This window comes from Dromaius novaehollandiae, chromosome 7, assembly GCF_036370855.1.
Source record: "Dromaius novaehollandiae isolate bDroNov1 chromosome 7, bDroNov1.hap1, whole genome shotgun sequence".
Taxonomy (NCBI): domain Eukaryota; kingdom Metazoa; phylum Chordata; class Aves; order Casuariiformes; family Dromaiidae; genus Dromaius; species Dromaius novaehollandiae.
In genome coordinates, this window is record NC_088104.1 from 19,391,337 (window position 1) to 19,406,589 (window position 15,253).

General features: G+C 35.8%; 1 protein-coding gene across 3 annotated transcripts in view; it reads right to left on the reverse strand.

Moving 5' to 3' along the window:
- Window positions 1–15,253, reverse strand: part of PLA2R1 (phospholipase A2 receptor 1) — a 46,818-nt gene that overhangs the window by 11,859 nt on the left and 19,706 nt on the right. For all 3 annotated transcript variants that reach the window (XM_064514836.1, XM_064514835.1, XM_026094685.2), the window contains exons 10-21: window positions 13,966–14,078; window positions 11,715–11,884; window positions 10,132–10,334; window positions 9,689–9,834; window positions 9,094–9,178; window positions 7,783–7,915; window positions 7,275–7,310; window positions 6,602–6,759; window positions 3,830–3,894; window positions 3,357–3,460; window positions 1,865–2,007; window positions 817–934 (exon numbers count right to left, since the gene is read on the reverse strand). In XM_064514836.1, coding sequence (XP_064370906.1) covers window positions 817–934; window positions 1,865–2,007; window positions 3,357–3,460; window positions 3,830–3,894; window positions 6,602–6,759; window positions 7,275–7,310; window positions 7,783–7,915; window positions 9,094–9,178; window positions 9,689–9,834; window positions 10,132–10,334; window positions 11,715–11,884; window positions 13,966–14,078 — 1,474 coding nt within the window. The remainder of the gene's footprint in view (window positions 1–816; window positions 935–1,864; window positions 2,008–3,356; window positions 3,461–3,829; window positions 3,895–6,601; window positions 6,760–7,274; window positions 7,311–7,782; window positions 7,916–9,093; window positions 9,179–9,688; window positions 9,835–10,131; window positions 10,335–11,714; window positions 11,885–13,965; window positions 14,079–15,253) is intronic.

Below are 15,253 nucleotides of genomic sequence, written 5' to 3' on the forward strand. Positions count from 1 at the left end.
CACTGAAAAATATAATTAATGACCAATGACATGATATGTTTAATAGAAAGTGAGAACATGAGCTGCATTTCATTTCTGTCTAATTATAAAATGAGTTAAATTGATGAACTTCAGCTGGGTGAGGATCTAGCACATTAACTAATAAGTCTTCCAGAAATTTTCACAGTAGTTTGAACAACTTAAGCATTAGTTTAGGATACTATCTCTTTGAAAAAGCCTTTCTAAATTTTAGTTGAAAATAAAACTTCTCAAATAAAGATAGATGATTATATTCCCTCTGCCCTCATATAAAAGTTTTACAAATATATTGAATTTAACGACAGATTTTTATGAATACGGATCATAAAGATATTTGAATGTGCTGACATTCATTTTTCTGACAGTTCCAGCCCAGATCTTACATGCTATATTATAGATCAGATTTTAAGTACTACTGAAGGACAAAAATAGGACTGATTTTACAACCGTATGATGTTGCAGTCATAATACAGGAATTTTACAAGGCAAATTGTTAAACAGATGTTCCTTTATTTTTGGAATTTTTAGTTCATTTGTCACCTCTTTTGGTACAAAGTACAACACAAATTACAATTAATCTCCAGAACATACCTTTCCTATAGTCCAGTGGATATTTGATTCTTTACATTTTGGGAAACTGGGAAAGAGAAACACTTACTAACTTGTTTAAATCAGTGGAACTACAAACAGGGTCTGAGCGTTCTTTGTTCATAACTCTGTACCTAAGATTAAACTCTACTGCAGCATCATAATGAAGATGAAATTGTTTTAATTTCAGAAGTATTTTCAGAACGCTACCTTGTTCCATTTCATCTTCAAGAGAAGCAAGTGACCCATCATATCTACTGCAGAACGCTTGTGCAGAGTACCAGTTTCTCAGGTGGTCTGGATCCTTTGGAATTTGTATCAAAAAGCACTGTTTCAAAAAATAAAAGGCTTGTTTTTCCTCCAGTGTAAAAACTATTTATCAATTACTAAGACTGCTGGGTCCACATCATCCAGTGAGGACACGCTTTCTCAGTGTCTAATGCTTCCTGCTCAGGCAGCCAAGAAGACCAAGTCTTGAATATCATCAGGTGGGCCAGAAAAGATCTGAATCAGTGCCACTCAAACATTTCACACACTTTACTGAAAAGTAAATACTTCATTAGTTTCTGTCCTGCCATGGATCTCTCCTAAATTCTTGGTATCAATTTTCAGCTGCTATCAATTAGGCCTGGATTCATATCAGTTGTTTAAAGGTAAATACCATCTGAATTAAAGCTATCCTTGTAGCCATTGCAGTTCAGCACTGGGATAAATCTGGTCACCTCTCATGCACGTTGCTATTAAGGAATGTATGCATTTAAGAGAAGCCTGAAGAAATAATTGCCTTTCAACCTTTAGTTGCAAACAGACTTTGGTTTATAATTACCTTTGATGAACCCTATTTGAAACAGCATCTTTAGGAGGATGACAACAGTTAGGGATCCATTTAGTATAAGGAGATGTCAGAGCTATTTTTTTAGGCCATTAAAGCCTCTTAGAGTTGTCATAAACAGAAAAGAGAACATGGAACAGTCTTTTTGACAGCAAATGCACAAATACACTTGGATAGATCTGCATATATGAATACTCATTTCCTTGAACTAAAGTAAAGTTTTTAACACTGTATTAAGGCAACTTATGTGTGCAAAACTGCTAAATAATCATAAACCTTTGTATAACTGTGCCAGTATTTATATATCTAAGCGCCCCACTTTCAACAGAGAAGAAAATCTTCAAATACTGAACAATCTTTAAGAAGTCCAATTTCTGTCATAAATACATAATGCATTTTGAATAATCAAAGAAAAAATTGTTTTACCTTGAATCCAAAGCGCAACCAGCCTTTGGGACACAGTCCTTGTTGGTTCTGGTCTTTTGGAATCTCTTTCTCTATTTTCCATGCAAATTTACGTTTACAAATACAGGGAAGAGAAACAGTACAATTTTCATCACCCCAGAATCCTGTGGAAAAAAGATCATAAATTTATTTAGAGGAGAAAAATTGCAGTTCAACATTGACTTGAGAACTAGAAAGGATTTTTTCTTAGAGAGCTCAGACAGTGTTAAGGCTATGATTTACTAGTCAGGTGAGACAAGATTCTACATCAAATGCATTTGAACATATCACATTGCAGTGGATTTGATGGCTGAAGGGGTTGCTATTTTTATTCACAGTTTGATTTCAAGTTTAACCAATTCCTTTACATCAAGTCACATAACATATGCCTATATCATCATGTATTTAAAAAACATATTAATGTTATGCAAAAAAAAGAAATCTATAGAAAAGATGCCTTCCAGATAAAATGTTTTGACTTCCTTTCACTGAAAATTGTTGGCAAGATCCAGGTACTGACATAAAATGCTGACATGCTTGAAAGGAAAATATATTTTTCAGTGGAAAACAGTGCTTTCAAACAGTGCTGTTGACCAGTTCCCATCTTTCGGCCAGCTGATGGGGGGAGTCCTTTTATCTGATACTAGCTATAGTATCTCAACTCCACCATTTGAAAATCATGAATCAGAACCGCAAGATTATGTACGAGAAAAGGGTTTACATTTTTTCAGTTTTGTTTTTTGATACTGCAATTACAAGAGTGCAACTGGATTAAATTTTTTCAGCTCTTCTCAAAAATACAAAGAAAATTCTTTTTGCCATGGAAGCTGAGATTTTTACATTATCATACGACTTACACATCTTAAGAAAACACAGACTGTGAGATAACAAAAATCACTGGAACTGGCAACATTAACTTATTTTGATTATTGTAGCAAAACACAGATCCTAGTGATGATGTAAAGGCTAGCACCACGGGATAACAAAACATGGTACCCAAAATCACTCAGCTAATCAGCTGTAGAATCAAAAATAAGCTAGAGACCTGAGTATTTAAAGCTGCGTGCTAACATAAAAAACTGTTTATAACAGTAGGAAAAATTGTTGTTCAGTTTATCTGGCTCATTTGGATATGAGAAAACTGACCTTGAAAACAGGCAATGCGTCAACATTTATGCTGTGCCACATGAAAGATTCTTAAGTAAAACAAAGATTCAGTATCATTGGAGTACTTATATTTTGACATTAGACCACTAGAACTATTAACATACTTTTAGGTTCTATATCCTAGCAAATTCATGATATTTTGCTATTCTTTTCTTAACCATAAAAGCAGTTATCCAAATGCTGAACACATAATTGGACTGTAACGATATGGATTACACTTCTTGAAAGCAATTAAAAAATGTAACCCCTCAGGTCCACAACAGAATCAACTTACAAGTCCTGCAACAAAGGGAAATATAAAATAAACCTGTTTGTGATGAAATGAAGCCACATCTTTTCCCTGGTTTATGCAGATAAGTTTCTCTCCCTTCATTCCAGTTTTGGTATGTTATTGGTGATTCATCCCTCCAGCTGCACAGAAATGTTAAGAGCATAGTTACATATTTTCCTATCCTTACCCAAAATACTACCTACATTAGAAATTGTTGCATGCAGATACAGCATAGAAAGCTCCCTTTAATTATCTAAGCATTAAAAAAACATAGCAAGGTTGATATTCATGACTTTGGCTTATGTCTTTTATACCCCTTTCAGAAGAAATACTGCAAAATGGAAATAAATTAAGGGTAATATATTCTGAATAATTTTTACATGAGAATTTAAGCTGCCTCTTGAATACTGCACTCAGTCATCAAACAGTTTTAGTCTATTAAAATGAAGGGCAGCCTGTAAACAAGAAGTGCCAATTACAACGCAGGAGCAGCTGAAGTGTATTCGTACCGAAATTCATCACTGAAGTTATCCGTGTGCAATCCAATCCACCAGTGAACATCACTATTCGATAGCTATAAAAAAAAAATTTGTCATATATTTAGATATGTAGTTGCCCTCTTATGAAGTCATTAACAAACTCGTAAAATCAGATTCTGTCTGTATTCAGGTGAATAGCATCTCCTTCGGATTTCAGTGGGAACAACAGGTGCTAAAACTTGCCTGTGATAATTTATGCAACTACTCCTACTGACTTTAATAAAGTTATCCACAAAAGGAGAGCACGATTTAGCCCAAGTTTACACTGAATTGCTGATGTATCCTCTGTAAACAAGGTTGTCAATTTTAGGAATTTACAGCCTATCCCGCCTGAAAATTACTGCAGTCTTAGATTAGAATTTGTTTTTCTTCAACTAGTAAAAACCAGACAACTATTAAACTTATAAAATGCAAATCTTTCAATTTACCATTAAAATACTTCCAGTTGTTAATATTTCCAAACTGTTTTCTACACATATGCAACTGACTTCTTATGGCTCATACAACAGATTCACAGCAATGCTTTTCAGACTCCTTTCAGTTCTCATGAAATGTTCTGGATTCCCACTCCCAAAAAGCAGAGTAATATGTTTAAGTCACAGAAATGATACAAACAGCACAAACAGGCACTATTTAACACCATGCTGACTTGATTCTGCCTTAAACTATGAGTGAGATTCATTTTCAGGGTGAGTTAGTCACTCAGCAGTCACAGTTTTGGGATCTTTGGGAAACAAAGAAAAAAAAAACCTTTGAATATGCAGGACATTGGAAAAGCTATGCTGCCTATGAGAAGCACTTATTTTTTCCAGAAAGAACTGAAGCGCAGCCTGTGCTATGGCAGCCACACTGTGCTTGCAGTTACAGTTGGGATCAGCTTACATGACAGTATGAAATGAAGAAAATAGACAATCCTGATAAAAAACGAGACTCTAAGGAATGTTGTCTGATTTGGTATTGACTGGCCCTCAGTTTGGTTTTCTAACCATAATATTCAGGCTATGGATTACAGTTTTTGAAGAAACAGTGAAACAGTGATTTCAAATTCTGTGTTGAGAAATTTTGACAAAATTTCTAGTGGCTTACGTGATCTCAGCTGAAGAGCACGTGCAAGTATATTCAGACTGTCCAGTATTATTTTAGTGACTGTCATCCTTACTTCTGCTTCCATAGGAAACAGAATTCAATTCAGCATTTCAGTCACTTAAGGACACCCTTGGCTATTTTAGGAAAGCTTAGCCAAAAACAGTAGGCTTTAAAATAGCAGGATCTTTCCTATTCTGAGATGAAACTTCATGAAAATTAACTCAGTTTCATGTCCCAGTGAAGTAAACTTAGCTTCCTCATGACAGAATGCTTATAAACTTCTGTAACACCCACTACTTATTTTAATTATAAAACTGTGTTTGAAAGATCTCTTATAAGTTACTATGAATTTAAAGAAACATTCTGATCAGTCATTTTAAGTGATCTTAAGTTGAAAAAATACATCCTTTTTAAAGTCATACATGTTCAGTTTTAATTAAGACCATAATTACACCAGAGCACAGTCTGTAACAGATGCAGATGAAGGCATTGTATCCAGTTAGGGTGTTCTTTCACTGTTATCTGAGCCATGAATTGTTGGTTTAAATCTGGTTCACCATGTTTCAATACAAAATTCTTTCAGTAACAGTTAAAAATGGTTCATAATTCATTGGAAACTTTAAAAAAATCTTATTACAAAATTCCACTTCTGTTTTCTATTTTAAGTTAAAAGCAGAGAAAACTATGCAATGCAAGCAAAACTAAATAATTATAGGTAAAGAGCTTTTTTGATTCAGTACTGGTTGTTCTTTTAAATACCAGGTTTTCTTATTCTTTTACATTACAGGTGTATAATTTTTGCCCTCAATAAGGCAGAAAGGTCATAGTTTTTCCTTTATTGTATTTTTTTGGTATTTTCCTTATTTCTTTTCTCCTGAGAACACCTGAAAGAAAACAGATTGTTTTGTGGGAATTCAGCTGTTTCTACAGCTATTTCTCAGGTTGAAATCTGTTTGTTACATCATAGTCGTTGATACAGAAATCCTGCTTTCATACAGAAATGGTAATTTAGACTGAGATGTCTTTTTTCCATATGAATATGCTTACTACCAGGGGTCTGATTCACACTTGATCATACAAAGGTGTGGAAATAAGGGAATGATGCCAAAGTTGGCCTACACAAAGGAAAAGTTAATCTATTTCACAAGGCTACAAGCACCCAGCTCTGGGGTTCAGAGCTCTAGATTTGACTGAGGTGCAAGGATATCAGTAATTCTTCACTCTTTGCCTGCTCTGTCCATGAGTAACCTCTCAAATCATCACAGTGAAGATTAAAACTACAAAGACTGTTCCAAACATCTGGACATATCGTCCACCTGATGCTAAAATACCACCTGAAACATCCCTCAGTACTGTTACCTAAAGACCAGCTGTAACTCCCTGTATGGAAATTGAGTGTAATTGTGGAACTGTGTGGGGATACTGCTAACCTTACTGCACTGCACTCTCCCTCTTTTCCAAATCAGGAGAAATCCTGATGGATGCAGAATCACCACATAAATGACTGAGGAGCCATGAAATTTAAAGAGAACGCAGCTGAGGGGGTATCTAGGTCCCCTTGGTCATGGATGGATGGGACAAAAAGAAACTGGTAAGGATGTACACTGCATGCAAGACATGCATGCACAGACACTTCTGCAAGGTAGTTTTTGTTACCTTCTTAATTTTATTTTGAATAAAGGCTTGTTCCCCTGGAGAATTTATTGTTGCTATTCCACTACGAAGCCAGCCACAGATAAACTCAAAACTGGTCCAGTCTGCAGGATTTACATGGAAGAGATATTCTGCTCCTTGGTAATATGACCATGGCAGTTCTGGAAAACAAGCAAAAGAATCAGTGCTGTGCAGGTTTAAAACCTGATTTCACTTCTTATTCTTTGTGATCAATATGTCTGGTTTTCAGCCACATATCACAGGACAAATATTCCACAACTAACAACAGAACTGTATTTGACATTGAATTATGAAATCACATGAATACTGAGTAAATTTCTGTTTTATATGGTATCTTGTGATACTATGGTAATTATAACATGGTTGTCTGGACTTTGCAAAAAGGCAGTTTTAACATGACAGAGTGGATATCACACTCCTATGCTCATCACTTGCCACATTTCTTTGCCCAAGCTGAGTAGTATCTTATGTTTCAGCATTCCCAAACAGAAGAGTGGCAGATTTAGATATTTAGCAAAAACAAGTACCTACAAGTTACTTAATGTAAAATTTAGATTTAAAATATTTTAGTTATTTTATTTTAACTAATAGCTTAAATTACATTTCCATATTATAATGTTTCGAGATGTGAAAAAAGAAAACAATGTTCTCATACCAGATATGTACCAGTTCGGATTTTTTGGTTTAACACCTGCAAAATAAATGAAGTAAAACATTTCTGATTAAGAATGAAAAGTGATATTTCACTCAAATTGCTTTTACCACATGGTGAGAATTTAATAGCAATCATTGCTATTCTTCTTTAAAGATAAAAAAAAAAAAAAAGAGTTAAACATGGAATAAAATAAAATAGTTGCTACAGTTACTAAACAGCATTTTTAGCAACATTTATAAATTTTCAGAACTCCTGTTATCTCCTACTGCTAATCATTACTAGCCATTTTTAAACTACCTGCACACATCATGCCTGTTAACTGGTCTTCAAACCCTAGAGGCTTCATGCAGCTTTGCTATGATTTCACACAGAAGACCAATGAGAAGAACTCCAGAGGCAGATTAAAAAAACAGTCTTTTAGATATTTGTACTTATCTCCTCTGATTTACAAATAATGGGTTTAACAGGCAGTGTACGTTAATCAAAAAGTAGTGTTAAGTTCTTTCACCTTTTGGTATTTTGCATATCCATTCACGCTTTTCATTGCAGTGTGCTGGAAAGACTGTTCTATTTACTTTGAACACAGCACAGTTTCTTGAGTCATCTTCAACATACTTGCTCTCCAGAAATGAAGATACAACCTGAAAACAGCATATCCATTACCTTTCATCGACAATCCAAGATAAAGTATTTCAAAAACTCACTATGGAGAAAAAGGAGTGATTCAGAGTGTGTGCATGGTAGAGCATAAGTAGCTTCCAGACTACTGAAGTAGAGCACCACCTAATTACGGTGGTAAAATCCTAAAATGGGGCCCATAATCATGGTCTTCCAGTGTGCTAATCAACTTCCCCATCTTATACCAAAGTCTTTTTTCATATAAGTAAGTGAAGAACTATGAAGGCTAAGAATTTCTTGACATGATTGACTGTGGTCATCCAAAGCCTAGCAGCATTTCTTTTTGTTCAGCATGTTGCATGATTGAACTTTGCACTTACTTTCTGAAATCACTTAAATATTGATGACAGTGCTGGAACTGTTCTGTTAAGGCTGAAAACCAATTACAGTCTAAAAACTGACCCTTCTGCATACCCCAAAATCCAATACTTGTTCAAAGAACTTTCAAGTTTGACATGTAGTGCACGTATTACAGATACAGCCATTTGAACAAGGGGGTCCTAGAAACGTCTTGCAAACTCATCTGATGACAACCTCAGCTTTCCTTTGGTTTGGCTAAATTGACCATCTTTTTTTTTTTCCTTTGTGGTCTCACAGGGTTCTAATCAGAGTTCTCAGCTGGTCAGCATTTAATTTCCAGGTACTAACTGTTGGCTACCATGTGGCACCAACATCTTTGAGGATGTAAAATTAAAAGTGGTATCAAAAAAGATTTAACTTTGAATGCAGGCATGAATCTAGCAGTCACAGGACAAATAAAGCACATAAGCACAGCCCTAAGGCTTTCCAAATGGTCATTATATACATGTGTGGTAATTCTGCCTTTATATTCTAGCAGAGAGGACCTGCCTATGCCTGGTCCCAGGTTAAACACAACCTGCTTTGCAGCAAACCCCACATGTGCAAAACTTCATAATCCTACCAAAATCCTTTTGCTGTTATATAACCCTTTTGCACAGGAAGCTATTTTGAGAGTATACTATTAATCCTATTGTAAGAATTATTTTAAATGAAGTATGTGGGCATTAAAAAAAAAAGTTTTTCTGGACACCATCTGTCTTTTCACATGGTTTGTTTCTATTAACTCATGCTCAGATGTGATTTGAGAGGTTACTGAAATACATAGTGTACACATATTTACAGGTGTTCCATCAGACCACTGCCATGCTCCTTCAGAAAATGGGTTTCTTTTATTAAATCCAATCCAGAACTGTCTTTCTTCTGTCCTGTGATGAAAACAAAGAAAACGACATTTCTGACACACCTTTTTCCTTCACTATTTCACAGCTTTTTCTTTAATATAGTGTAGATAACTATATTAAGTTCTTGCTGAATTGACTCTATCCTACTTTAACGCACACGCACTTACTAATATTTTGGGGTTCCTTGAAGCAAATTCTTTTTTTACTAAAATGTTATATTATAATTCTAAAGAGGAAAACATCTAAAATAGTAGCAAAATCACATAACTTCCTTTTCAGCTGCTGAATGTTAGCTCACAGGAATGTCATCTTGACTTTAACAGTTGCTCTACATCTACTACAAAGATGATCTTCAAAAAGAATCATATTTCAGTGCTGCTGTTGCACTTCTTTTCACTGATTTCTAAGTTCATGTTAGTCAATAGGAGAGACTTCAGTTGTATGCCACTAGTAAGGAGGATAGGAGGACTTAATTTGTCGATTCTTTTCTATATACCAGTATGTTTAAAATAAATTGTTGATGTTAATAATTACCTATCAAAAATAGTATATAATAAATTGTTTAAAAACTCTTCTTCGTAGATATGGGTAAAACTAGCAAGATGTGCTCCAAAATCTTGGCATAATGCTTCTGCTTCATCCCATGTTCTTCTCATCAGAACTTTCTCATTGTGAAATATCTGCAATAAAATAAACACTACTGTAAAAATGGTTGATTTTGGAGAGCAGTGGTTTCAGAAGCCCATAAAAATCAAATATTATTTGCAGGTTCTCCTACAACAAAGGCATATTATCCCAAGTATAGTTTTGCCTCAAATCTTAAGTCTTTCATTCATTTTAAAATGCAGTGAATGATGGTAACAATTAAATTTTGTTTGCTGAGTCAAAGGAATAATATTTTATCAAAAATATTTTAGAAACGGCATGTGAAAATTGATGGAGAAACAGAGAAACTCAAAGCAAGTTTGTCTTTTTACCTTGTAGCAGCTGAGCAGACTACTGTCTGACTCCCATCCAAAATAGCAGGAACTCAAATGTTTTTGAAAAGTAAGCTCAGGCTCTTCATAAGATGAGATTTTTTGCTTACACAGTGACATTGCTTTGAAGTTCTTACAGCTTTTCACCTCCCAATAACCAACAGGGTTCCCTCCTCGCAGAGCCACACATCCTCCAGAATGGCCTAAAATAAGGAAGTGAGTATTGAGTATCAGTACAAAGCACCTGAAATTTGTGAATTTTGTGAATTTTGGTGAAGCAATTGTTCTGTTGGCATCAGGTCCTTGGTACGACCTTGATGAACTTATGAAAGTAGCATACTCTCTGTTCAGCGACCAGTTTATAAGCCTGTCTGGGTTGGCCTGAGCTTGTAAAATGAACCATGATACAGGATTCTTTTCACAAAATGCAGGAGATAAAATGCAATTTTAAAAAGCATGTTTAGAAAATGCAGCAGTAGAGCAGTAAAAGTAGCGAGTCCAAAATTCAGAAGCAATTCGTGGAGTGCTTTAATTTTTGTATCTCTGTTCCAAGGTATCGTGAAAAGGCTTAACTCTCAAAGGATGAACAACATAAATTCTAGTTGTCCCCGAGTCATCTCGGAAATCAAAAACTTGGCCACAACATCGGTGGTCACATTTGAATAAATTTTCCAAGATTCTGCAAGTTAATGCATTATTTCAATTTTTCAATTTTATTTTCTTAGAATGTTTTCCTTTAAATTACTATAAAACAAGCAAAAGCAAACAAGCAAACCATGTATCATAACACTGTATTTGCTAAAGGAGATGAAAAAGAAAAAACTTCTACATAGTGTTTTTATTGCTAGAAATCTATCTAAGACAATTCCCCCCCGCCCTTCTTTCAGATAAAGTGCAAACTTATGATCTGTGACTGTTAAAGAATAAAATTCAACACTTCTTTGGGACCTATTCCTGGTAGTCTCAGAAAGCCATAACAGCCTACTTGAAGGGCTGTAAAAAAGTGTATAAAAATCCTTTTGCAGACAAAAACAACAACAACAACAAAAACAAAAAACACATTCCTGCTTGATTCCATCTTCTCTCAGAGAGTGCTGCTGAAAAGGAGACCTCCTTCAACTCACAAGTTTTCACATTATTCTTTGCCCTCATGAGAGCAGACGGAGAAAATGGAACTAGAAAATAATCTACCCCTGTGCAGGGCCCTAAAAAGTCCCGGTTTGGCTGTGCTTGGGAGAAGAGCGGAGCGGTTAGCTTTCCCCAGGCACACAGCAGCGGGAAGGAGTGACGCCAGGCCTCCCGCCGCCCCGAGAGCCAGCACCAGCAAGCAGGCGGTAACGGCACCCGGGTGCAAAGCAGGGAAGGAAGTTCAGGCTTCTCCTACAGTTGCCAACTAATCTGACTAAACCTGTGGCAGGACATGATGCAGTCTATGGAAAATGTAAACTTACCTCTCTGCACTTTTGGCCAGGCAGGGAAGGAGGGACTGCAACTCTGCAATCACTGCTAAGCCACTGCTCTACAGTGGGAGACAGTGTGTTGTTCCCCCTCACCACCACTTTTTTCATCAGTACGTTACTCACGTGGCTGATGCTTGTTCCAGTTTGTATAGCTCATGGAGCGATTCTTCCCCCCTGCAGTTAGCCAGAAGTACTCTCCTGTGTTATTAAGGTCTTGCAGTCCTATCCAAAAGTAAGTTCTCTCAGATTTTACCATGCTACGGATCATACTGTTGATAAAAGCTTGTTCGAACCTTAATAAAATGATCAAGACAAAAATTTATTAGAATAAAATAGGTTAACTGGTATTTCAATGAAGAGCTTTCATGACATAATTTAAATAAAGTGAAAACAGAAAAACATACAAAGGTACTTAATTTTGTTTATAGAAGTTTATGAGCAACTTCAGGCACATATCTGTAGTATAAACCATAATTTTTCCCTTTTACGTTACAGTATCTGGGCACATACAAGAAACAGTAGATTAAGATACCTAAAAAGCTCAATGCTTATGCTACGGAATGTGAAAATAAAACACAGAAATGATGCATAGAACTCCTTGTATGAAGAAGAAAAGATAGAACAAAAGTTCAATGAGGTCACAGAGATACAGAAAGAAAAGAAAGAGCTTTGCACAGGACTATCTTACTTGAGCTGGACACACTAAGAGACTAGAAGAGCTGAAGAACTCGAAGCACTAGTTGTTCTGACTGCAGAAGGAATCACTTTTTCCATCTTAAAATTTCTTCACTAAAATACTATAGAGATTTAGGCTATTTTCAAGTAATAAATGTTCCATAAGTAACTCCTTCGTCATGTAAATGTAATTTAAGATATAATTGGTATAGCATTATATGAAAATATGCTTTAGTTTATGAGCACATTTAATCAGCTCACTATGAGAAGATATACAGCATAATAAGTTCCCAGTCTGATAAAGACTTTTACACCTTCTTGATTTAACACATTGTGGAAAGAATTATTAAACACCTTAAGAATGATGTCAGTGTAAAAACCTGAATGTATCTGTATCTCTGAGAGTGACTGAGGACTTTTTAATTTAATTTTCATTTTCTTCTGCATGTTCTCTCTTTATACCAATTCTCCTTTCTGTACAATCTACTTTTAAATGAATATCTTAATGAAAATTTTAGGATCAATACACTGAAAAGTTCTTGCACTTGTCACATCAGAACAACAAACCTAACCAGTAATTAAAAAAAAGCCAAACTAACAGCTAGCCTCCTCTGCCAGTCCAACACTGGGATTGGAAACCAGCATAGCATACAGTGATGGCTGTTTATTTTGACCAGCAAGAATAAAATAAAAATAAGGAGAAAAATACTGATACGTGCTTCCAGTGATGTGCAGCATGCCCTTAGCTCCCTGTGAAGTTTGAGTTGTAAATGCCCCGACGCACAGAATTTGTCCTTTATTCTCCTACTAAGGGTTATTGTTGTACTGTAGTATATTGTAGCATTCACTGTGCATAATCCTGAAATCATCTAGCTGGCAAAATTTCCATTAATATAATTCCTTATGTAAGGTAGCCTGTGCTTTCCTAAAAATTCTAGCTATCACTCATCTGATCACTAGGAGTTACAGTATTTCCACTGTCCTAAAGGAAGAGAAGATTTCTTCCTGAAGGTTATTACAATAAATACATGTAGGTTAAAATAGGTATATAAAGTATCTAGTTGACACATCAGTACATCTTAAACTTTTATGGGAATTCAACGTGAAGGGTAGGTCATAAACATATCAGAGAAAACCCAAGCATTTGGACATTAGCAGTCAAGAAAGCCTTTCTGAAACCAGAATACAGGTAAAAAGAAACAAAGCAAGGAAGGACAGAGAAGTTAAATGCTTTTCAAACATTTACTCTCTCCCCCTATTTGTTGAGAAGCCATATAAAATGCAAAACTAAACTAAAACATTTATAAAACAGTAACTGATTTGAATTAAAATGACATATTTTGATTATAAAAGTTGAATATATTGTCACTTTTCAGTAAAGTTACCAAGCACACTAGAAAAGCTTTTTAAAGACCTTACATACCTCTGTAGAAAGCATTTTGCTTGGATTCCTGCATACTCATACAAGCGCACGCTGCTATGCATGTAAATTAGACTAACGATTGCTTTTTAGCAAATTTAATTTCAATTAAAGAATGAAGCAAAACACACTTTTTACTTTAGCCAATGTTAGTAGTTATGCTTAACTCTCACACAACTTTTGTTTCATAATGGTAACATTTTTTGCCATGCATCACTTTCTAAAGTTAGAATAGCTCTTGTTAAAAGTATCTCCACGCTATCTAATAGGATTAACTACCTGTTTGTTACTGATACAAGTGCAGGTGGGCAGAAATAACCACTGGAAGCATGTTCAAAACTTCGAGGGGTACTGTCGATTTTGTAACAAAATCCACCATGTCTTTCCCATCCCTTAAAAGAAATGAACATTATTTTATAGATTATTATATAGTTAACAGGTAATCTGGTTGTTAAAGATGTGATCCCCTGTTGTGGTTTCCATCTGATCACCACTCATGATCCTACAGACCTTTTTCTTCTACCGACATGGGACCTGCTCAGCCATAACCAGCTAACACAGTGAGGAGCTGGGCTTGCTGGCGCTCTCTTATTCTACCTAATGTCATTGCCTCTATCTCATGTACTTTTATGTGCAACAAACAAAATTAAGAAACAAAAAGGGATGTAGATCGAAGTGGCAAGGGGACTTCGGAGCTCAGTTTTTCTAACACAAGAAGCCCTGATAAAGGTAAGACATCAGAACAATGGGTTCCCCACCCTAAAACCAAATTATAGATAACTGTATATTTTCCCTGGAAAACGTGCAAGTTATCAGATCCAAATCCTGATCTGAATACAAGCCAGCTATCTAAAGGCCTCAGTCAGGATTCACAGACCAAAAATCACTCCTTACTGAAGCCAACAAGGGGTTTCTATTGACAATATGGAGCTGGATTTCACTTCAGGCTGAAGATACTTACCCTCCAGAGTAGGCCATGAATCAGACATACCTTTAATCCCTAATTTCCCCACTGACATCATATTCTTTCTCCTTCCCTTACATATAACTCTCAGTTTTCATCACAAACTTATGTATAAATCCCAGCAGCGCAAGGAGGCAGCATCTGATAAACACAGTATCTTTTGCAGCTAAGACATGCATAGTAATTTACTACCGGTGGAGAATCCTCCTCCTTTCTCCACACAACCCCCAGACGAGCAGGACTTGAAGGAAGGAGGTGAGAGCTGTCCCCATCTACAGCAGCCCTCTAACAAGGCAAAGTGGGGATGAAGGAGAAGCTGTTTCCAGCACTTAGAGAAGAGCTAACAGGGAACCAGAGGGCCAGGGCTAATTTTATGAGTAAGGAAATATGAGTTTTTGGGTGAAAGGAGACTGGTCTTTAAATAAGCTGTGAATTTGAATGTGTACAGATCGACCCCTTCAGAAAAATGGTGTCAGCTATCCCTATATGCTCTCATTTTGCTCACAATAATACGCATTAAACTATTGATTTTTGTGACTGTACTTGAAATGCAAAGTTAGCTAAAATGTACAGTAAAATATGCTTTATTGTGCTTTTCATAAA